The sequence below is a fragment of the Notolabrus celidotus genome, chromosome 9 (assembly GCF_009762535.1).
Source record: "Notolabrus celidotus isolate fNotCel1 chromosome 9, fNotCel1.pri, whole genome shotgun sequence".
Classification (NCBI taxonomy): domain Eukaryota; kingdom Metazoa; phylum Chordata; class Actinopteri; order Labriformes; family Labridae; genus Notolabrus; species Notolabrus celidotus.
The window spans coordinates 4,956,048-4,978,460 of record NC_048280.1 but is presented as its reverse complement, the minus strand read 5'-3'; the positions used below and the strand labels follow the sequence as shown (position 1 = coordinate 4,978,460).

General features: G+C 38.6%; 1 protein-coding gene across 1 annotated transcript in view; it reads left to right on the top strand.

The window, feature by feature from the left end:
• kank1a (KN motif and ankyrin repeat domains 1a) overlaps window positions 1–22,413 on the top strand; it is a 96,875-nt gene that overhangs the window by 48,979 nt on the left and 25,483 nt on the right. The window contains exon 2 of the mRNA XM_034691659.1: window positions 9,258–9,387. Within this exon, the coding sequence (XP_034547550.1) occupies window positions 9,351–9,387 (37 nt within the window). The 5' untranslated portion in view covers window positions 9,258–9,350. The remainder of the gene's footprint in view (window positions 1–9,257; window positions 9,388–22,413) is intronic.

Below are 22,413 nucleotides of genomic sequence, written 5' to 3'. Positions count from 1 at the left end.
CTCTGGGAATCTGTGTTCAGGTCTGGAGTGACCCAGCACTTGGTACTTTGGTCATTATTGTGGTGATGTTAATTGTTGATGATGATGGAAGGTCTTAAATTGTTTGGTTGCTTCATTGTAGATGTTCCTTATTTTGAAAAAAAAAAAAAAAAAAAATGCCTTACTTACTTTTGTGCATTGCCTTTACACTGCTTGGCAGTACCTGCACCCAAATTGACTTGAAGCACTTTGTTACTCTTACTGATCTTGTTTCCTCTTGTCTAGATCTTTGCTTGTGTTGTTCTTGTTCTCGTATGTACGTCGCTTTGGATAAAAGCGTCTGCTAAATGACATTGTAACATTGTAACATTGTAACATTGTAATGGCTACTGCCATAATGCCATGATGCTCTACTACCCGGATGTAAATGAGCACAGATGACAGATCTTGCAGCGTGGCGTGGTTTGTCAGTATTTTGATGTAGAAAATGGAGATAGAGTTGTATGTAGGCTGTGCCTGGTTAAACTGGCTTATAACCACTCGACCGGTGTGATGCGTAACAAGCAGAGACATGTGAACAGTAACCTGCAAGGAGGATTGAAGGCTGGCAAACCAATCTGACATCATTAACCTGCAGGAAATGAAAATTGTGATTAGTATTGACTGTTTTCTGAATGTTTTCTTACATGTAGGCCTTAAAAATCAGTTTTGATGACAAGGAAATGATTTTCTAAGGAACATCCTGAACTCTCATAGTTTGAAAATGCTGGCCTGAACTCTCTAAGTATCACTGATATTTTCTATGAACCTTATTCAACCTTTATTTTTGTGCATGTACTGCTTCTATACCAGATGAACACTACCTATAAAGTTCTGTTTGTCTTTTTGTTTGTCCCTTGGAGAAGCAGTCTTTCTTTCTCCCACGCAGTTATGAAGCTACGACTGTTAAAGCAGAGGATGCTCGTAAATTTAAACGGCTATTATCTTCTCCTCCGCAGCTTCTTCACATGTTGTAGCTTGTGTTGTTGAAGGGAGTAACTCAGACGAGGAGGGCGTCCTTGTGGTGTGTTGCTCTATTCATATCCCTCTCCTCTCTGAATCAGGTCTATAACGAGTCCCGGGGATGACGGACAGTTAGGATTTAGACACATCAGACTAATGACATTGCTGCGCTGCTTTATTTGGGTGCCGGCTATTAACGTGGATTTACACGGCCCTGCAGATGAGTGAGAGCTGGCATGGAAAGTCACTAACAGAGTGACCTTCACAGAGATCTCTTTATAAGGTTTCTGGGCTTTTATGCCTTTTTATGTCAAGAGGTAGGACAGTGCATAGAGAAGGAAACTGAGAGTAGACCCCCAGTGACACATTGGCTTCTTGCTTCAAGGACTAAAGCCTCTGAGTGCATGGGACGTGTGATTTAACTGCTAAGCTAACCGGTGCCCCACTGGTTTTTAGTCAGTTGTGAGTCTAAGGCAGGTTTGCAAGTCTTCAACAGGTTGACATGTTGCTGTACTCTTCTCTTTGAAGTAGCTTCTACCACTTTTTCCTTTTGTAACATGAAATGAAGCAGAACTATTTCATGATGCAGAACTATTTCATGAAGCAGAACTATTTCATGGAGCAGAACTGTTTCATGGGCATGATTGGCTAAAAGGTTGTGCATCTAAAATATATGTATTATATATGAAAATAAGTGAAAACTTGGCTTCCAATGTGAAAAAAAATGTGAAAATTTTGCTTTCCGATATGATAAAAAAAAAAGTGAAAATTTTGCTTCCGACATGAAAAAAGTGAAAAATTTGCTTCCGTCATTAAAAAAGTGAAAATTTAGCTTTGACACAAAAAACATGAAAAAGTGAAAATTTTGCTTCTGACATGAAAAAATGTGAAAAAAGTGAAAACTTGGCTTCCGATGTGAAAAACATCAGAGAATGTTAACATTTGGCCTCTGAAGCGAAAACATAAAAAAAGTGAAAATTTTGCTTCCGACATGAAAAAGTGAAAATTTTGCTTCTAACATGAAAAAATGTGAAAAAAGTGAAAACTTTGCTTCCGACATGAAAAAAGTGAAAATTTAGCTTTGACACAAAAAACATGAAAAAGTGAAAATTTTGCTTCTGACATGAAAAAATGTGAAAAAAGTGAAAACTTGGCTTCCGATGTGAAAAATAAAAAGAAAAGAAATTTTCCTTCAGAAGTGAAAAACATTAGAGAATGTTAACATTTGGCCTCTGAAGCGAAAACATAAAAAAAGTGAAAATTTTGCTTCCGACATGAAAGAAGTGAAAATTTAGCTTTGACACAAAAAACATGAAAAAGTGAAAATTTTGCTTCTAACGTGAAAAAATGTGAAAAAAGTGAAAACTTGGCTTCCAATGTGAAAAATAAAAAGAAAAGAAAATTTTGCTTCAGAAGTGAAAAACATTAGAGAATGTTAACATTTGGCCTCTGAAGCGAAAACATAAAAAAAGTGAAAATTTTGCTTCTGACATGAAAGAAGTGAAAATTTAGCTTTGACACAAAAAAAATGAAAAAGTGAAAATTTTGCTTCTAACATGAAAAAATATGAAAAAAGTGAAAACTTTGCTTCCGACATGAAAAAAGTGAAAATTTAGCTTTGACACAAAAAACATGAAAAAGTGAAAATTTTGCTTCTAACATGAAAAAATGTGAAAAAAGTGAAAACTTGGCTTCCGATGTGAAAAAAAAAATAAAAAGAAAATTTTGCTTCAGAAGTGAAAAACATTAGAGAATGTTAACATTTGGCCTCTGAAGCGAAAACATAAAAAAAGTGAAAACTTTGCTTCCGACATGAAAAAAGGGAAAATTTAGCTTTGACACAAAAAACATGAAAAAGTGAAAATTTTGCTTCTGACATGAAAAAATGTGAAAAAAGTGAAAACTTGGCTTCCGATGTGAAAAATAAAAAGAAAAGAAAATTTTCCTTCAGAAGTGAAAAACATTAGAGAATGTTAACATTTGGCCTCTGAAGCGAAAACATAAAAAAAGTGAAAATTTTGCTTCCGACATGAAAGAAGTGAAAATTTAGCTTTGACACAAAAAACATGAAAAAGTGAAAATTTTGCTTCTAACGTGAAAAAATGTGAAAAAAGTGAAAACTTGGCTTCCAATGTGAAAAATAAAAAGAACAGAAAATTTTGCTTCAGAAGTGAAAAACATTAGAGAATGTTAACATTTGGCCTCTGAAGCGAAAACATAAAAAAAGTGAAAATTTTGCTTCCGACATGAAAGAAGTGAAAATTTAGCTTTGACACAAAAAACATGAAAAAGTGAAAATTTTGCTTCTAACGTGAAAAAATGTGAAAAAAGTGAAAACTTGGCTTCCAATGTGAAAAATAAAAAGAAAAGAAAATTTTGCTTCAGAAGTGAAAAACATTAGAGAATGTTAACATTTGGCCTCTGAAGCGAAAACATAAAAAAAGTGAAAATTTTGCTTCTGACATGAAAGAAGTGAAAATTTAGCTTTGACACAAAAAAAATGAAAAAGTGAAAATTTTGCTTCTAACATGAAAAAATGTGAAAAAAGTGAAAACTTTGCTTCCAACATGAAAAAAGTGAAAATTTAGCTTTGACACAAAAAACATGAAAAAGTGAAAATTTTGCTTCTAACATGAAAAAATGTGAAAAAAGTGAAAACTTGGCTTCCGATGTGAAAAAAAAAATAAAAAGAAAATTTTGCTTCAGAAGTGAAAAACATTAGAGAATGTTAACATTTGGCCTCTGAAGCGAAAACATAAAAAAAGTGAAAATTTTGCTTCCGACATGAAAAAAGGGAAAATTTAGCTTTGACACAAAAAACATGAAAAAGTGAAAATTTTGCTTCTAACATGAAAAAATGTGAAAAAAGTGAAAACTTGGCTTCCGATGTGAAAAAAAAAATAAAAAGAAAATTTTGCTTCAGAAGTGAAAAACATCAGAGAATGTTAACATTTGGCCTCTGAAGCGAAAACATAAAAAAAGTGAAAATTTTGCTTCCGACATGAAAAAGTGAAAATTTTGCTTCTAACATGAAAAAATGTGAAAAAAGTGAAAACTTTGCTTCCGACATGAAAAAAGTGAAAATTTAGCTTTGACACAAAAAACATGAAAAAGTGAAAATTTTGCTTCTGACATGAAAAAATGTGAAAAAAGTGAAAACTTGGCTTCCGATGTGAAAAATAAAAAGAAAAGAAAATTTTCCTTCAGAAGTGAAAAACATTAGAGAATGTTAACATTTGGCCTCTGAAGCGAAAACATAAAAAAAGTGAAAATTTTGCTTCCGACATGAAAGAAGTGAAAATTTAGCTTTGACACAAAAAACATGAAAAAGTGAAAATTTTGCTTCTAACGTGAAAAAATGTGAAAAAAGTGAAAACTTGGCTTCCAATGTGAAAAATAAAAAGAAAAGAAAATTTTGCTTCAGAAGTGAAAAACATTAGAGAATGTTAACATTTGGCCTCTGAAGCGAAAACATAAAAAAAGTGAAAATTTTGCTTCCGACATGAAAGAAGTGAAAATTTAGCTTTGACACAAAAAACATGAAAAAGTGAAAATTTTGCTTCTAACGTGAAAAAATGTGAAAAAAGTGAAAACTTGGCTTCCAATGTGAAAAATAAAAAGAAAAGAAAATTTTGCTTCAGAAGTGAAAAACATTAGAGAATGTTAACATTTGGCCTCTGAAGCGAAAACATAAAAAAAGTGAAAATTTTGCTTCTGACATGAAAGAAGTGAAAATTTAGCTTTGACACAAAAAAAATGAAAAAGTGAAAATTTTGCTTCTAACATGAAAAAATGTGAAAAAAGTGAAAACTTTGCTTCCAACATGAAAAAAGTGAAAATTTAGCTTTGACACAAAAAACATGAAAAAGTGAAAATTTTGCTTCTAACATGAAAAAATGTGAAAAAAGTGAAAACTTGGCTTCCGATGTGAAAAAAAAAATAAAAAGAAAATTTTGCTTCAGAAGTGAAAAACATTAGAGAATGTTAACATTTGGCCTCTGAAGCGAAAACATAAAAAAAGTGAAAATTTTGCTTCCGACATGAAAAAAGGGAAAATTTAGCTTTGACACAAAAAACATGAAAAAGTGAAAATTTTGCTTCTAACATGAAAAAATGTGAAAAAAGTGAAAACTTGGCTTCCGATGTGAAAAAAAAAATAAAAAGAAAATTTTGCTTCAGAAGTGAAAAACATCAGAGAATGTTAACATTTGGCCTCTGAAGCGAAAACATAAAAAAAGTGAAAATTTTGCTTCCGACATGAAAAAAGTGAAAATTTAGCTTTGACACAAAAAACATGAAAAAGTGAAAATTTTGCTTCTAACATGAAAAAATGTGAAAAAAGTGAAAACTTTGCTTCTGATGTGAAAAAAAAGAAAATTTTGCTTCGGAATTGAAAAAACATTAGAGAATGTTAACATTTTGCCTCTGAAGTGAAAAAACATAAAAAAAGTGAAAATTTTGCTTCCGACATGAAAAAAGTGAAAAATTAGCTTTGACACAAAAAACATGAAAAAGTGAAAATTTTGCTTCTAACATGAAAAAATGTGAAAAAAGTGAAAACTTGGCTTCCGATGTGAAAAAAAAAATAAAAAGAAAATTTTGCTTCAGAAGTGAAAAACATTAGAGAATGTTAACATTTGGCCTCTGAAGCGAAAACATAAAAAAAGTGAAAATTTTGCTTCCGACATGAAAAAAGTGAAAATTTTGCTTTGACACAAAAAACATTAAAAAGTGAAAATTTTGCTTCGGAATTGAAAAAACATTAGAGAATGTTAACATTTTGCCTCTGAAGCGAAAACATAAAAAAAGTGAAAATTTTGCTTCCGACATGAAAAAAGTGAAAAATTAGCTTTGACACAAAAACATGAAAAAGTGAAAATTTTGCTTCTAACATGAAAAAATGTGAAAAAAAGTGAAAACTTTGCTTCCGATGTGAAAAAAAAAAAAAAAGCAAAATTTTGCTTCAGAAGTGAAAAACATCAGAGATTGTTAACATTTGGCCTCTGAAGCGAAAACATAAAAAAAGTGAAAATTTTGCTTCCGACATGAAAAAAGTGAAAAATTAGCTTTGACACAAAAAACATGAAAAAGTGAAAATTTTGCTTCCGACATGAAAAAAGTGAAAATTTAGCTTTGACACAAAAAACATGAAAAAGTGAAAATTTTGCTTCTAACATGAAAAAATGTGAAAAAAAGTGAAAACTTGGCTTACGATGTGAAAAAAGTGAAAATTTTGCTTTGACACAAAAAACATGAAAAAGTGAAAATTTTGCTACTAACATGAAAAAATGTGAAAAAAGTGAAAACTTGGCTTCCGATGTGAAAAAAAAAAAAAAAGAAAATTTTGATTCAGAAGTGAAAAAACATTAGAGAATGTTAACATTTTGCCTCTGAAGCGAAAACATAAAAAAAGTGAAAATTTTGCTTCCGACATGAAAGAAGTGAAAATTTTGCTTTGACACAAAAAACATGAAAAAGTGAAAATTTTGCTTCTAACATGAAAAAATGTGAAAATAGTGAAAACTTGGCTTCCGATGTGAAAAAAAAAAAAAAAGAAAATTTTGATTCAGAAGTGAAAAACATTAGAGAATGTTAACATTTTGCCTCTGAAGCGAAAACATAAAAAAAGTGAAAATTTTGCTTCCGACATGAAAAAAAGGGAAAATTTGGCTTTGACACAAAAAACATGAAATAGTGAAAATTTTGCTTCTAACATGAAATAATGTGAAAAAAGTGAAAACTTTGCTTCCAATGTGAAAAAAAATGTGAAAATTTTGCTTTTCGATATGAAAAAAGAAAAGAAAATTTTGCTTCAGATGTGAAAAACATTAGAGTATGTTAACATTTGGCCTCTGAAGCGAAAACATAAAAAAAGTGAAAATTTTGCTTCCGACATGAAAAAAGTGAAAATTTTGCTTTGACACAAAAAACATTAAAAAGTGAAAATTTTGCTTCGGAATTGAAAAAACATTAGAGAATGTTAACATTTTGCCTCTGAAGCGAAAACATAAAAAAAGTGAAAATTTTGCTTCCGACATGAAAAAAGTGAAAAATTTGCTTTGACACAAAAAACATTAAAAAGTGAAAATTTTGCTTCGGAATTGAAAAAACATTAGAGAATGTTAACATTTTGCCTCTGAAGCGAAAACATAAAAAAAGTGAAAATTTTGCTTCCGACATGAAAAAAGTGAAAATTTTGCTTTGACACAAAAAACATTAAAAAGTGAAAATTTTGCTTCGGAATTGAAAAAACATTAGAGAATGTTAACATTTTGCCTCTGAAGCGAAAACATAAAAAAAGTGAAAATTTTGCTTCCGACATGAAAAAAGTGAAAAATTAGCTTTGACACAAAAACATGAAAAAGTGAAAATTTTGCTTCTAACATGAAAAAATGTGAAAAAAAGTGAAAACTTTGCTTCCGATGTGAAAAAAAAAAAAAAAAGCAAAATTTTGCTTCAGAAGTGAAAAACATCAGAGATTGTTAACATTTGGCCTCTGAAGCGAAAACATAAAAAAAGTGAAAATTTTGCTTCCGACATGAAAAAAGTGAAAATTTAGCTTTGACACAAAAAACATGAAAAAGTGAAAATTTTGCTTCCGACATGAAAAAAGTGAAAATTTAGCTTTGACACAAAAAACATGAAAAAGTGAAAATTTTGCTTCTAACATGAAAAAATGTGAAAAAAAGTGAAAACTTGGCTTACGATGTGAAAAAAGTGAAAATTTTGCTTTGACACAAAAAACATGAAAAAGTGAAAATTTTGCTACTAACATGAAAAAATGTGAAAAAAGTGAAAACTTGGCTTCCGATGTGAAAAAAAAAAAAAAAGAAAATTTTGATTCAGAAGTGAAAAAACATTAGAGAATGTTAACATTTTGCCTCTGAAGCGAAAACATAAAAAAAGTGAAAATTTTGCTTCCGACATGAAAGAAGTGAAAATTTTGCTTTGACACAAAAAACATGAAAAAGTGAAAATTTTGCTTCTAACATGAAAAAATGTGAAAATAGTGAAAACTTGGCTTCCGATGTGAAAAAAAAAAAAAAAGAAAATTTTGATTCAGAAGTGAAAAACATTAGAGAATGTTAACATTTTGCCTCTGAAGCGAAAACATAAAAAAAGTGAAAATTTTGCTTCCGACATGAAAAAAAGGGAAAATTTGGCTTTGACACAAAAAACATGAAAAAGTGAAAATTTTGCTTCTAACATGAAATAATGTGAAAAAAGTGAAAACTTTGCTTCCAATGTGAAAAAAAATGTGAAAATTTTGCTTTTCGATATGAAAAAAGAAAAGAAAATTTTGCTTCAGATGTGAAAAACATTAGAGTATGTTAACATTTTGCATCAGAAGCAAAAACATAAAAAAAAGTCTAAATTTTGCTTCCAAAGTTAAAATCATAAAAGTGATGACTGTGGATGGGATTTGAAAAGTCTGGAGTAAGTAAAAATGTTGAAATAAAAACTGAAAATTTTGCTTCTGAAGCAAAACATTATTGAGAAATTTGAACATTTTATTTCTGAAGAGAAATAAATGAAAGAAGTCAAAATTTTGCTTGGAGTGAAAAATATTTAAAAAGGCATGACTAAGGATAAAACTTTTTTTTTTTTTTTTCAGGATTTCAATTTAATATCCTCTTCCTCTAATCTTGCTGTTAAATTCAGTCTCATTTTTCCCCTAAGGACCCTCTTTAGGGGGGGCCTTGGTTCCTCTTAATAAACTTGTGATTTGGCGTGCAAAGGATATTAGGTTGTTGGTCTTGATGTTAAATAGAGTCTGAGGTCACACAGTGTATAAAAAGAGCTGCAGTGTATCGTCTTAGTTGACCAGTCTGCGTCTTCACTCCTCCAGATGCTCCTCTCTGTGGCCCATGAAGTGGACTTTTCCCCCCGGTGTTGGCTCCTTTTTATTGGAGGAGAATAGCTCTTTTGTTCCTGCTCATAATGTGTCCTTTGATAATGAGCAGACTGCTCAGACTGCTGAGCACACTGGACCTCTATGTTCATAAATGTCAGATGCAAACACACCTGTGAAAAAGCAGAGGTCAGTCCGTCACGCACTGAAAGAAAGGCCTTTGTGTAATGAGTCATGAAGGATATGTCGATAGGAAACATCTTGTAAAAGTTTCTGTTGAGGTTTTTCAGGTAAAACTACTCAAGTGAAGTCTCCACAGAAACACACGTCAATCATCAAACTGCTGTTTTTGTCTTATTGTAAAGATCGTCTGCTGCTTTTGTGTGAAACTAACTCTGTGTGTTCTCCTTGTGCTCTGTCTCAGTTTACAGGTTGCATGGTAATCTGGACTTGATGCATGGCAGTTGCATGACCGCAGTAGGTCTTGTTGTGGGACTGAGAGCACACAGCTGCAGCCATGGCTCAAACCATGCACGTGAATGGCAATGGCCCAGGTAAACAACCTCTGTTTGTATACTTTTTTACTCTTTGCATGCTTTAATGATGCTTTAGCATATTCCAATCAGGGAAGTAAGTTTTTGTTTCTCATGCTGGATCATTACGGTCATGTCGCAGATAGGTCAGCGGATTCAGTTCCCTCAGTTTGACCCTGTTGGTTAATAATAACAAACTTGAACATGTAAAATGACACCGTGCATGGTGCCTAGTGGACAATATGTGCTCACGCTCACTAAAATAAACATAGCTGTGTAACGGTACAATGAGGCTAAAAGTAGATCAGGTGTCCTGTTTCGGGCTGACGTCAGGCAGGTATATTTAACCGCTGAGCTCCTGTGTCACATCTGCCCTGGTCCAAACACCAGACACAAGTTCACAAGCTGCTCATCGATCCAAAGTTTCCACCTGAAGACTTGTGCTAGCTTTTTTTAAGGAATCTTCATCAAGAGAAGTCTGAGCTTTGAAATCAGAGAATTGAAGCCAATGTGGAAGTGTTAAAAACTGCAGTTCCCCGAGTGTCCACTAGAGGCTGGCTGCAGAAACAAAGCCCACCTCCTTATAATAATAATAATAATAATAATACATTTTATTTAGAAGCGCCTTTCAAAGTACTCAAGGTCATTTTACAGACAGATTAAAACACAATAAATAAAAACAACGTGGTGAAATAAATAAAAACAAGCAGTTACACCAAGTTAAAATGAGGCAGTGCAATTAGACAGGGAATGCAATTTGAAACAGATGAGTTTTAAGTTTTGATTTGAAGAGGGGTAGTGAGTCAGAGTTACGGATGTCAGGTGGGAGTGAGTTCCAGAGTTGGGGAGCAGAGTGACTGAAAGCTCTGCTCCCCATGGTGCTGAGACGGGCAGGGTGGCACAGAGAGGTGGAGGGAGGAGGAAGACCTGAGGAAGCGAGAGGGGGTGACAATGTGGAGGAGATCAGAAAGATACGGGGGGGAGAGGTTGTGAATGGCCTTGAATGTGTAAAGGAGGATTTTGAAATTAATTCTGAGTTTGACCGGGAGCCAGTGAAGCTGCTGGAGGACGGGGGTGATGTGGTGAAAGGAGGGGGTTGTAGTGATGATGCGGGCTGCAGAGTTCTGGACCAGTTGAAGCTTATGGAGGGATTTGTGAGGGACACCGAAGAGGAGTGAGTTACAATAATCGATACGGGAGGTGGAACTCTTAACCTAACTTCCGTCGAGCTAGTGTGAGGTATAGTCCAGCATTTCCAATATGGCTCCCACCGACGATCAGCTTCAGAAACAGATGGGTGACGTCACAGATACTACGTCCATTTATCATACAGTCTATGGTTTCAACATATTGCTAAGTGCATCAGCAGCAGTTGACAGATAAGTTTATCTGTTTCCTACATACATTTTTGTTTTGCACACTTTCACATGAAGCGGTGTTGCAGGCATGTGGAAAACAAGCGGTAGCCTCAGGTGATGAAAGATGAAGCCAGTGCAGAAGTGTTAAAGGCTGCAGTTCCTCAAGTGTCCACTTGAGGCTGGCTGCAAAAGCCAAAGAATCACCATTAGGCACCAAACTTCCTTTAACAGGCAGAAACCTCCAGCAGGACCAGACTCATGTTAGACACACATCTGCTGAGACTGTGTTGAGGTTGGAATGAAGGATAGAGGGAGATTAAGAGAGAGATATGATAGTGGTGAGACAGATAGTAGTAGTTGTAGCAGCTGGAGTCTAGTACGTCCACAGCAGCAGGCCGTCTATGGCAGCAATATAGAGGAACCTACGAGACAAGGGAGCTCTGGGACTCCAGAAAGGTCTATGGTTAGTAACTTTAATGGGACAGGGAGAGTCAAAGTAAGTGACAGGCAGAGAGAGTTTTAAGCCTCCTGGACCTTGACTAGTAGAAATAGAAATACTGATTTCAGGAACCACACTGTTAATTCCCTGTTTAATTTTCCTCAGCTGTGCATACATTTGAGCTCTCTATTGTGCTGAATCACTCAATAACAAGAAGACATAAAATTCCTGAGTGATCATGCAGTGTTGGTAGTTTAATTCTGTCAAATCAGCTGTCCTCTTTAGTGAGTGGGATTTTTTTGGACATCAGAAGTGAACACAGATTCAGGAAAGAGTAAGAATTGGCTTAAAATGGCCAAAAACATCTCTTTCTACTCATCTCTGCATATTTTCTGAACCTTCCATTCTCCTGAAACCGTCTCAGTTTGTGTGTTCACACAGCGCACATGCAGAGAGAGATTTCCACGCTTCAGTGTGAAATAAACGCTGTCAGCCGAGGAGGAGCTCTGAACGCACACCTGCAGACAGCACACATTCCTGAGCAGACTAACAGGAGAGGGAGTGAAGCTTCTTACTTCCAAATCCCTCCAGGAATGCACAGCATGCACAGCAGACGCTTTCAGGACACTCGAACAGCGTCCTCGGCGTCGGTCTGACACCAATAGGATACCTCTGGGATATGATACCTTTTTTAGTATGGAGAGAACAAAAGAATGTGGGGATGATGTTCAAATGCTGGAGAGTGAAATGTGAAAAATGCAGAGGAATGCCACACATACACTGCCAACCTCCTCCTCCTTCTGCAAACTGTATAAATAGCTCCTCTGCGGGTTTGCAGTGAACATCGTGGTCACCTGCTGCACCCAAAGAATTTCAAGAAGAGAGTGAAAGCTGAGCTGTGTTGTATGAATCATCCTGTGTGGCCGTCAGATGTCAGGAGAATGTATGTTGCATGGTTAAGATGCTGATCAGGCTGTTGCAGGGAATTATTACCACAATTATAAAGATGATGAATCATCATATATGGTAACAAATACAGCTGAAAGTCCTCATTATAAAACATCATCTGCACTCAGCTGTGGGATGCCACTTACACATCCTGGAGCATAATTTAGTATCCTGTTTGGGCACTCTTACCCAAACTAGAACAAAAATGAAAGTACAGAAGCTGGTGGAAAAAAAAGATCCATGGTTATATCTTTAATCTAAAGCAGCGATGGTTGATCAAATTAAAGAGGAAGTGAAGAGCAAGCACATCGCCACAAGGACACAAAGAAGTGAAAGGTAGAAGTTAGTCGTCATTTTCCAACTAGTTCACAGAGGTGAAGCTGAAATGAACACATTGAGGAATCCAGAACTCTGCAGAAATGTGCAAAGATGCTGGAATTGCAGAGTGTGTGTGCAGGCTTCATCCTGTCCTGTGTAGTATGTGTTTCTCTGCTCTGATCTCCATCACACCTGCTGCTCCAACAAAACCCAGACACAACACAAACTGCAAATATCAACAAGTCCCTTTGACGTCTTGGAAACATATTGCAGCTTTCTACTTGCTGGTCAAATTACTTCTTTTTTTTTTACGGCTAGTGCTTTTGGCAAGTTTGCAGGAGTTCAGTTTTTCTTGCTGCAATATCGAATCAGGGATCAATCATATAGAAGTTTAATATTCTGGTATTGTGACAACCCTTGTAGAAACAACTATACGAAGAGCTGCACATTTTGCAGCTGCAACCAAGACACAAAGAGAACAGTTACAGGTACTGTTCACATTATAGACCTAACTCACACAGATGGAGGTCGGCTGCAACCATAGTCTGTATAAATAATGGACGTAGTATCCGTGACTTCAACCTTCTGTTTCTGAAGCGCTTTTCTGAAGCGCTGTTTTGAAGCAGATCGTCGGTGGGTGCGATATTGGAAATAGTGGATGCAACCTAACATCTGTCAAGCTAGTGTGAGGTAAAGAGGCGGGCTTTGAGCCTCCTTGCTAACAGCTACAGAGTGCCCGCCTGTCAGTCAAGTCAGCCATGTCCTCGCTCTATCTTCTGAACTGCCGCATTATAAAAAATTCAAGGTGTGTGCCGATAGAGAAATTAGCTATTCAGACCTGTCCTGTGTTTTTTGAACCAGGCTGTAAACATGTTTATTTCTGCTGCAAAGAACGTCTTTGTTTGAATGGGTGTGTATGTGGTTTACGATGTTTCTGCAGCCAGCCTCAAGTGGACACTCAATGAACTGCAGTTTATAACACTTCTACATGGGCTTCATATTCTAAGACCAGAGGTTGCTGCTTGGGTGCAACTCTAACATGCTTAACTATACTAAACGGCATTAAAGCTCCTGTGAGGAGTTTTAATGTGGGACTGAAATGAGATGAAATGAATTGTATTGCCTCTATTTGACCTACAAAAGCAAACAAGACTATCAGCAATACGGCTGATTGTCTTTTTTTTATACAGTTATTTTTGAATCTCATAACCTCTGGCGCTGTTTAGGTGTCAGATTAAGTGAGTTAGCAGAGACGGCCTTTGTTTACGTGTTCCACAGCAATGACTCACAACGAGTGATACGGCTGACTTAAAGGAAAGCAGCGGGATGGTTTTCATCAAAAGACAGATCTTACACGCAGAGGACGAGTTCAGCAAGGAGATTAGAGGTCCTGCTTTGTCCACATCCCTCCAATGACTTCCTTCTTGAAGTCATTAGATTTCAGGATTTGTTACGAGAACAACCTGTTAGCATTCCCCTGTCCCTCCTCAAAGCTGATCTAAGTCTTCCTCTGTGCAGTGGAGTCTTGTTGTCCTAAATAAAGAGTCTGCAGAGTCACGGCTCTGAACAGACCATGAACTCCACTTGAGAGAAAACCCGGAGAGACTTGGTCAGAGTCCAGATATCTGGCTCCACCCCCTGCCCTTGCTGCGGCTCATTCAGACCCACTGAAATGGTTTAGTTTCTTTGGAGGGGGACAGACTCAGCTGCTGCTTAATTCACCCCATGGTACAGTTTTATAACTGAGCTTACTTATCACTCCTTTTCCTATTGTGTGTTTGTTTTTGTGCGTTTGTGTTTATGTAAGAGCCGTGAGCTTATTATATTGTGTGCCAAGTGGGGCAGGGCGCCGCGTCTTTGTAAACTAAACAGAGTGATTGTTTGTTTAATGGACTGGACCTTCAGTGTCTTTACACAGCAGTGTTAATGAATAGATGGAGGACTGTTTGTTTAAGGAAGAGTGTGTCTTATTGTGCATTTATCCGTTCATTGGCGGTAATATAAGGGCTGTAGGGCTGAGCGATGGTGTGATCAGGGGTCAATGATCAATGCAGCAGCCCCCTGCAGGACAGGTTATGTAATGAGATGATTAACTGCACAACATTAACTAACTTATTTAAGGTGACATATCACGCTTTTTTCATCAATATATATTGGTCTAAGAGGTCCCCAAAACATGTCTTTAAAGTTTATGCTCAAAAAACCACTTTGAAATCAGATTTTGGTCTGCCTGAAAAACCCTCTTCTTCAGCCCTCCTCAGAACAGTCCGTTTTCTCTCTGACCACGCCCCCTCAGGAAGTGGATGTACCCTCGGCTCTCCAGCACGTTGATCTAATGTTTACATGTTGGCTGAATATACACGGCTGTTCACAGACCCACATTACTTCAACCCTCTGAATCTGATCCAGAATCTGAACCAGACTGAGAGGCGCCTGTAGCAGGACCTTTCTGAAGGATTGGTCACAGATTTAGTGTTTCTTGTTGTTTTATTTGTCAGTATGTAGACGTGTGTCTTGGTACACAGCTACAGCTACGACATGTAGCTATGTGGCTATGCTAACTAGCGCTAGCACTTATCCATGATAAGTAAAAATCATCCACTAGATCTTCAAATCTGCAGACGTGGGGAGTAAAACTGACCTCTGCCAGAAAGGCAGCAGGACCTTTCTGAAGGATTGGTCACAGATTTAGTGTTTCTTGTTGTTTTATTTGTTAGTATGTCGACGTGTGTCTTGGTACACAGCTACAGCTACAGCTACAGCTACAGCTACAGCTACAGCTACAGCTACAGCTACAGCTACAGCTACAGCTACGACATGTAGCTATGCTTAACTAGTGCTAGCACTTTTCCATGGAAAACAAAAATCATCCACTAGATCTTCAAATCTGCAGACGTGGGGAGTAAAACCGACCTTTGTGTTTATTAAGACAGCCTACAACTAGCATGCCTCCCTCCTAAGCTCCTTGTTAGCACACATGTGTGCAGGTAATGAAAAGCAGAGGAGGGGTTGAGTTGTATTTTATACAGTCTATGGGCTGAACAAGCTCCGAGCTCTGACTCCGTGACAGACCGGATATTGTTGTGACGTATGAAAAACACTGAAGTCTGAAACGGCTCTTTTCAGAACACATTTACAGAAAGGTGGAGAAATCAGAACAGGGGCAGAATGGATTCTTTTCATTCTCGGGGGGTTTGTAGACATGCCAGGGAAACATATTTCAGGTAGAGAACCATTGAAATAGTCGATTTTGCATGATGTCACCTTTAAGATATTGGGAGTGCATCCAGTCCAGCTGCACGGTCTATTTCTTATAAACTTTATTTTATGAATTCTTGCAGGAAACATAAAATCAGGGAGAGAAGGAAAAATCTAACTGGCTCAACACAAATGTCTCAGAAAACATCTTCTTTTTGTTTGTTGTGTTGAATTTCTGCAAAAACTACATTGCAGTTTCATTGTTATTACTGTGTTGCACCTTCTTCTACTTTAAATAAAACACACAGGATGTAATGTTTTCATTAGTCAGTAGTTCCCAAACCTTTTTAGCAGGGCCCTCCTTTGGTAAATGACAATATTTTGAAGGCACCCACTCCTTAACATAAACCACTCACATCATCAGACATGACCTCTGTGAGCACATTCCTGCATCCTTATATATTACTTGAAACATTGTCTTAAAACTGTAATAGCAACTAAACAACAAGCAACATAAACAAAGGGAGCAATTTAAAGTGATTCTGCAGCATGTGGGAGGCCCCCCTGTGGGTGGAGGTGAAGCCGAAGGCAGAATAAGACCTGTTGTCGTCCTTTATTGAGTTTGTTTTAGTATTTTTTTTTTGTTTAGGATTCATCAAGGGCTCTTACATTTACCTTGCAGTCCTTTCACAAAGTTGGGCCCCTCTAAGATTGTGGCCCCCCAGTTTGGTAATCACTGGCTCAGCTACTAAAGTCCAGCAGTGTTTGCAGGTGATCTCATTCCCACCTATTACTAACAGTGAGAAAACCAAGATCAAGAAGACAACCAAAGAGTTGTTCTTGGAGGTGACGAGTGCAACCAGCCTGCAGACGTGCAAAGATATCATGGACGCCCTCATAGTGCAACTGCAGTCTTGGCTTTTTTGAAACGAGTCACCTGCTCCATGTGTCAGTCCAGTACATGCCCTTAACTTCCACTGGATCCACTCCGTTGTGTTCCGGCTGCGTCTCTGATCTGGCAGTTTGGAACATGACGCGTCAATCTCAGCAGAGCAGATGGAGCGGGACAGGAAGTCAGGTTTCACCAAAACAAAATGAAAACATCTGGTTAATTTTCAGAATAAAACACTCTGTGTTATCACCAGATATTTCACTTAACAACAACAACAAACCGTCATGATGAGCGGAGCCAGGCCTGGAGTCAACAGGTCAGAGGTTTTCAGAAGACCAGAAAGACAACATGGCTGAGGAGAGGAGGAGGAGAATCCTTGATTCAGTGATTACTGCGAAAAAACCTCATTCACATGACTCCAGCTGTCCGGCAGTCCTGATCTTGACAAGAGAGCATGTAGCCAAACCACAGCAGATCGAAGACGGGGACCAACATAAGGAGCATGGAACATCAAATATAAATATTTCACTAAAATCTCACTGTAAACAAAACACCAGCACATCATGAAAGAAGCAACAAAGTTCTCTCTGTGAGGCAAAAACAGCTGATCAGCTTCCTGTGTTAGTTTGTGGGAGTAATGCAGATTTAAGTGCAAAAACAAAATGTGTTTGACCCCTGTGTTGTGAAGATTTACACACACACTGTCCCACTCTGTAACCAGACGCATCTAGCATCCGTGTGCATGGCAGTAGACATAATCCACAGCTCCTTTAGCTTTGCTCTCTACCTTTTTACATTCAGCCTGTTGAGTTGTCTCCCCAAATGTGGCATGTTTGGGTTTAAGGGACCATCATTCATAAAAAAAGAACAAGCATTGATGTCGCTAATGCTTAACAGCTAGACATCAGCTTGCAGTCTCCTTATAAACATGACTTGAAGTCATTGGATTAGGATGAGATCAGACTGAGTCCTGTCTGTAAGATGGGACTGGATCTTATCCTGTCTTGATGTTGGGTCTTTGTTAATAATAGAACATAGAGTACGGTGTAGACCTGCTCTGTTTGTAAAGAGTCTTCAGATAGCGTTTGTTGTGATTTGGAAAGTAATATCTAAAGTCTCTAGAAAATAGTATGGGAGGTAGAGCATTCGGTTATCAGGCCCCTCTCCTTTGGAATCATCTGCCAGTAAGGGTCTGAGAGGCAGACACCCTCTCTACTTTAAAGAGTAGGCTTCAAACTTTCCTTATTGATAAAGCTTACAGTTAGAGCTGGCTCACACTTGGACCAGCTCCATACTTGTACTGCTATAGGCCTAAACTAACACACTAGGTTCTGTCTCTTATTTTAACTCTTCCTGTCCCATTAAAGTTACTAACCTTAGACCTTTCTGGAGTCCCTGAGCTCCCTTGTCTTGTATGTTCCTCTGAATCTCTGACATAGGCGACTAGCTGCTACAACTACTCCTCTCTCTCTCTTCATCTCCCTCTATCCCTCTATCCCTCTCCAACTCGGTCTCAGCAGATGTGTGTCAGTCTCCTTATAAACATGACTTGAAGTCAGATGTAATGTGGTGCACTTCATGGATCATGTACCTCTCTGTTTCTCTAACGCTGTATGATGTTGAGTCATGGCACATTTTTTTCCCATGCAGAGTTGCTCACTAAAATAAAGCCTCCTGCACACTGGCCATGTTTAACGTGTCTGGATGTTTAGTTTGACCATCTATGAGAAAAGTGATTCAGGCTGCTTCAGTGTTTGCAGAGGAAGCCCAAACATTTCCTCCGTCTGCATCGCCGTGCCCTGAGTGAAGTTGTTGAATTTGGCAGCAGAGTCTGGCACGGCCCTGTGACTTTCTAGGAGCCTCTGATGGATCAGTTGTTCCTGCCTCTGTACAGTTTGTAAAGAGCAGGAATGTGCCGCTTTCGTGTACGTATTGTTTTGTTTCCTGGTTTTCTTCGTGGGGACGGATGTGTCTCGCTGTTCCTCGCTGTGCAGAGCTGCTGCTGCAGCGCGAGGTGTTGATCAAACGCTGGCACTACTTTTCTGCAGAGTAATTAAGCATTTAGAGCTCGCAGGCCGGGCCAGGAAATACCAGGCTGCTTGTATTAGACAAGGACGTGTGTGTGTTGTGTGTTGTGTGTGTGTGTGTGTGTGTGTGTCAGAGCCAGAGCCCCCTCCACCCTGGACCTTGCGTCATGCTTTGGCCTCATTCAGTATAATGCACAAAGTGTGAGCTCTGAATGGTTCCAGTCTGCAGCTGTGTGTTTGACCACAGTACAACCACCCTGCACCTTCAGATGTTGTTCTAATAAAGACAAGTTCTCTGCAAGTTCTCCTCTATCCCTCTTTCCAACCTCAACTCGGTCTCAGCAGATGGCTGTCTAACATGAATCTGGTCCTGCTGGAGGTTTCTGCCTGTTAAAGGAAGTTTGTCCTTGCCACTGTAACTTGCTAAATGCTGCAAAGTGCTCTGCTCATGTTGGATTAAGATGAGATCAGACTTAGTCCTGTCTGTAAGATGGGACTGGATCTTATCCTGTCTTGATGTTGGGTCTTTGTTAATAATAGAACATAGAGTACGGTCTAGACCTGCTCTTTTTGGACATCACGTTTATTGTGATGTGGCGCTACATCAATAAAGTAAGACCTAAAGTCTCTAAAAGTAGTATGGGAGGTAGAGCCTTCAGTTATCAGGCCCCTCTCCTTTGGAATCATCTACCAGTCAGGATCCAGGAGAGAGACACCCTCTCTACTTTAAGAGTAGGCTTCAAACTTTCCTTTTTGGTAAAGCTTATAGTTAGAGCTGGATCAGGCTTGGACCAGCTCTTAGTTATGCTGCTATAGGCTTAGACTGACACACTAGGATCCTGTCTTTCCCTCTCTCTCTCCTCTGTTTGCCTGTCCCTTATTTTGACTCTCCCTGTTACTTTAAAGTTACTAACCATAGACCTTTCTGGATTCCCTTAGCTCCCTTGTCTCGTAGATTCCTCTGAATCTCTGCTGTAGACAGCCTGCTGCTTCCATACTCCAGCTGCTACAACTACTACTCACCACTATCATCTCTCTCTCTCTTCATCTCCCTCTATCCCTCTCTCCAACACGGTCTCAGCAGATGGCTGTCAAACATGAGTCTGGTCCTGCTGGAGGTTTCTGCCTGTTAAAGGAATTTTAGCATTCATTGATGATCCCAATAGACCTCAGCTTTGTGACCCCTGATGGACCGAGAAGACGACTTCTTGAGCTGCAGCAGGACAAAAAAAATATTGTATTTGGCTTGAGCTGAACCTCTCCACCTCAGTGTCGACAGCTCATAACGTACTGTTGTGTATATTTTGTTTTACAGAGAGGTTCAAATGTAGCCGTGTAGAAAGCATGGTGAGTGATTCTGAGCTGCTTGATTGTAGAAGTGAGAAATAAGTCTCTTATATGATAAAAATACACAGATTTACTGTCAAACAGAGACACTGCTGTGCTCTGGTAACAAAACAAACAAGTGTCTGACAGATTTAGACCAGTAGCTGAATTCATTCTGTCCCTGGGGAAGCTGTGGATGCTTAAACGCTTTTGTAAGGTCTAAATTTAAACTTTTACCGAGTTCAGGGAAAATAAGCCAAACCCCTGCTTGTATATTTTCCCTCACAGATTAACATCAAGGCCAAGGCGGGCCTTTCAGCACAATATTTAAAGAGCAAACATGGAGGGAGGAGAGGTCAGGGGCTTTCAAAGAAGCTGAAGACAGATTTCAGTCGGTGCAGAATTTCAAACATATCAGCTTTTGTGTCCAAATGTTCACAAAGTTAAAACACTTCTTCATGGTCTGGGTTCAGACCGGTTCAGAGGTGTTTGAGCAGCAGAGCACATGTCTATAAAAGAGGAAATGGCTGAAACATCTGCTGGTGTCACCTCAGAGTGTGTCAGGCTTCAGAGGTGTGAATAATTAGATTGCTGCTGTTTCTTCAGATGGTGGAGTATTTGAGTTAATCTAAAGAACAACTGTGTCTCAGTCAGCACATGGTTTTCGGTTTCAGCCTGGAAATCCTGTGTCAGACCAACAAGTGGGAACCTTTCCACAAGCACATAAATGAATGTTATCAAATCTGGCTTTTTAAGTTATAGTCTGGGGATTTTAAGTCTTCATACAGAACGCGTAGGACAGTAGACAGAGCAGGAAACCAGGAGAGAGAGCAGGGAGTGACGTGCAGGAAAGGGGTTGTAGATTGGGATCAAACCTGGGCTGAACTGCTTGATGACTATAGCCTCTGTACATGCGGTGCACAACTGTCCTGTCCGTTTTTGATCCACTGTGGTTCATGTGCCCGAGGGTTTCCCGCGGTAATAACTGAATCAAGGATTCTCCTCGTCCTCCATGTTGTCTTTCTGGTCCTCTGAAAACCTCTGACTCCAGGCCTGGCTCCGCTCATCATGACGGTTTGTTGTTGTAGTTAAGTGAAATACGATCTGGTGATAACACAGAGTGTTTTATTCTGAAAATTAACCAGATGCTTTCATTTTGTTTTGGTGAAACCTGACTTCCTGTCCTGCTCCACATGCTCTGTTGAGATTGATGCGTCGTGCTCCGGCATCAGGGAAAAATAGAAGTCTTGTGTATCTGATCCAGAGCGCTCCAGAACAGAGACGCAGCCAGAACGCAACAGAGCGGATCCAGTGGAAGTTAACACATGGACTAGAATAGAAACCTATCAGATCTGATGCTGTTAGGATCGGAGAAGGACCGGACACGGATCTGGTGAAATTTAGCCATTAAAGGTTACTAGTTTGACTCCCGGCTTCTATCATTTGCTGCCTGTCTATTCCCACTCTCTGCTCCCAACATTTCCTGTCTCTCTCTAGCTGACCTATCAATAAAAGCTATAACACCCTTAAAACAACTTTAAAAAAAAAAGAAAGTGGTGTAGAGAATCTGTTTTTGAGTGCTTTAGTAGGTTGTTGAGTTAGCACTTCTCCAGTTATTAAATGGAGCGCCGCCTGCAAGCTAGTTCAGGCAGACAACTCGAGCTGCGCTCAGTCATACTGACACGTCATCATCCTCCCTATCAGCTGATCTCAACATCCTCATTTGGCGGTCTATTTAAGCTGCATGTCTCCCCGTCTCTGTCTCTGCTTTGCAAGTGCTCCTGCTGTCCTGCTCAGTGCTGTGTGCAAACTTTGTACCCACCTCCTCCCCGGCATCCACCTGCGGGCTCCGAGGGGGGTTAGTCCTATCTCATTACTCCTAAATGTCTGCATTTAAATAATATATGCTGAGAAATGAGGTTCGGAGCCCATACGGCAAACACAATACTGTATGCTGCAATAAACTTTATCTTAAGTAAACGTGAGTTGTCGTACTGAACTACATTTCTTGTTTATTTTCTTAACCTCAGCTCTGGTTTACCAAAAATTAAGTTTTTATGTAGATTTAATAAAAACCTTATTGATTTTAATTGTTCTAGAAAGGATTGTTTGGGGGCCGTTGGCCCAGCGGTCTAAGTGCGCAACCCATGTACAGAGGCTATAGTCCTCATTGCAGCAGTCGCAGGTTCGACTCTTGGCCGCAACCACTTGCTGCATGTCTTCCCCCTCTCTCTACTCCCCACATCTCCTGTCTGTCTACAGCTGTCCTCTCCAATGAATGTAAAAATGCCCAAAACATAACTTTATTTAGGTAAACTCAAGTTTTTTGTAGCATGAACACTTTTTGGCAGCAGCTCCCGTTTAATCGAATGTTAATCAAAGCTTTTAAAAATGCTCCAACTATCTTCTTATTAAGCTTTATTACCTCTGCAAGGAAGGTTTTGTTCACCTGTACATCAGCAGGATTGTCGTATCACTACCGGCCAGTGTTTTAAAGGTGACATATCATGCAAAATCGACTTTTTAATGGTTCTCTACCTG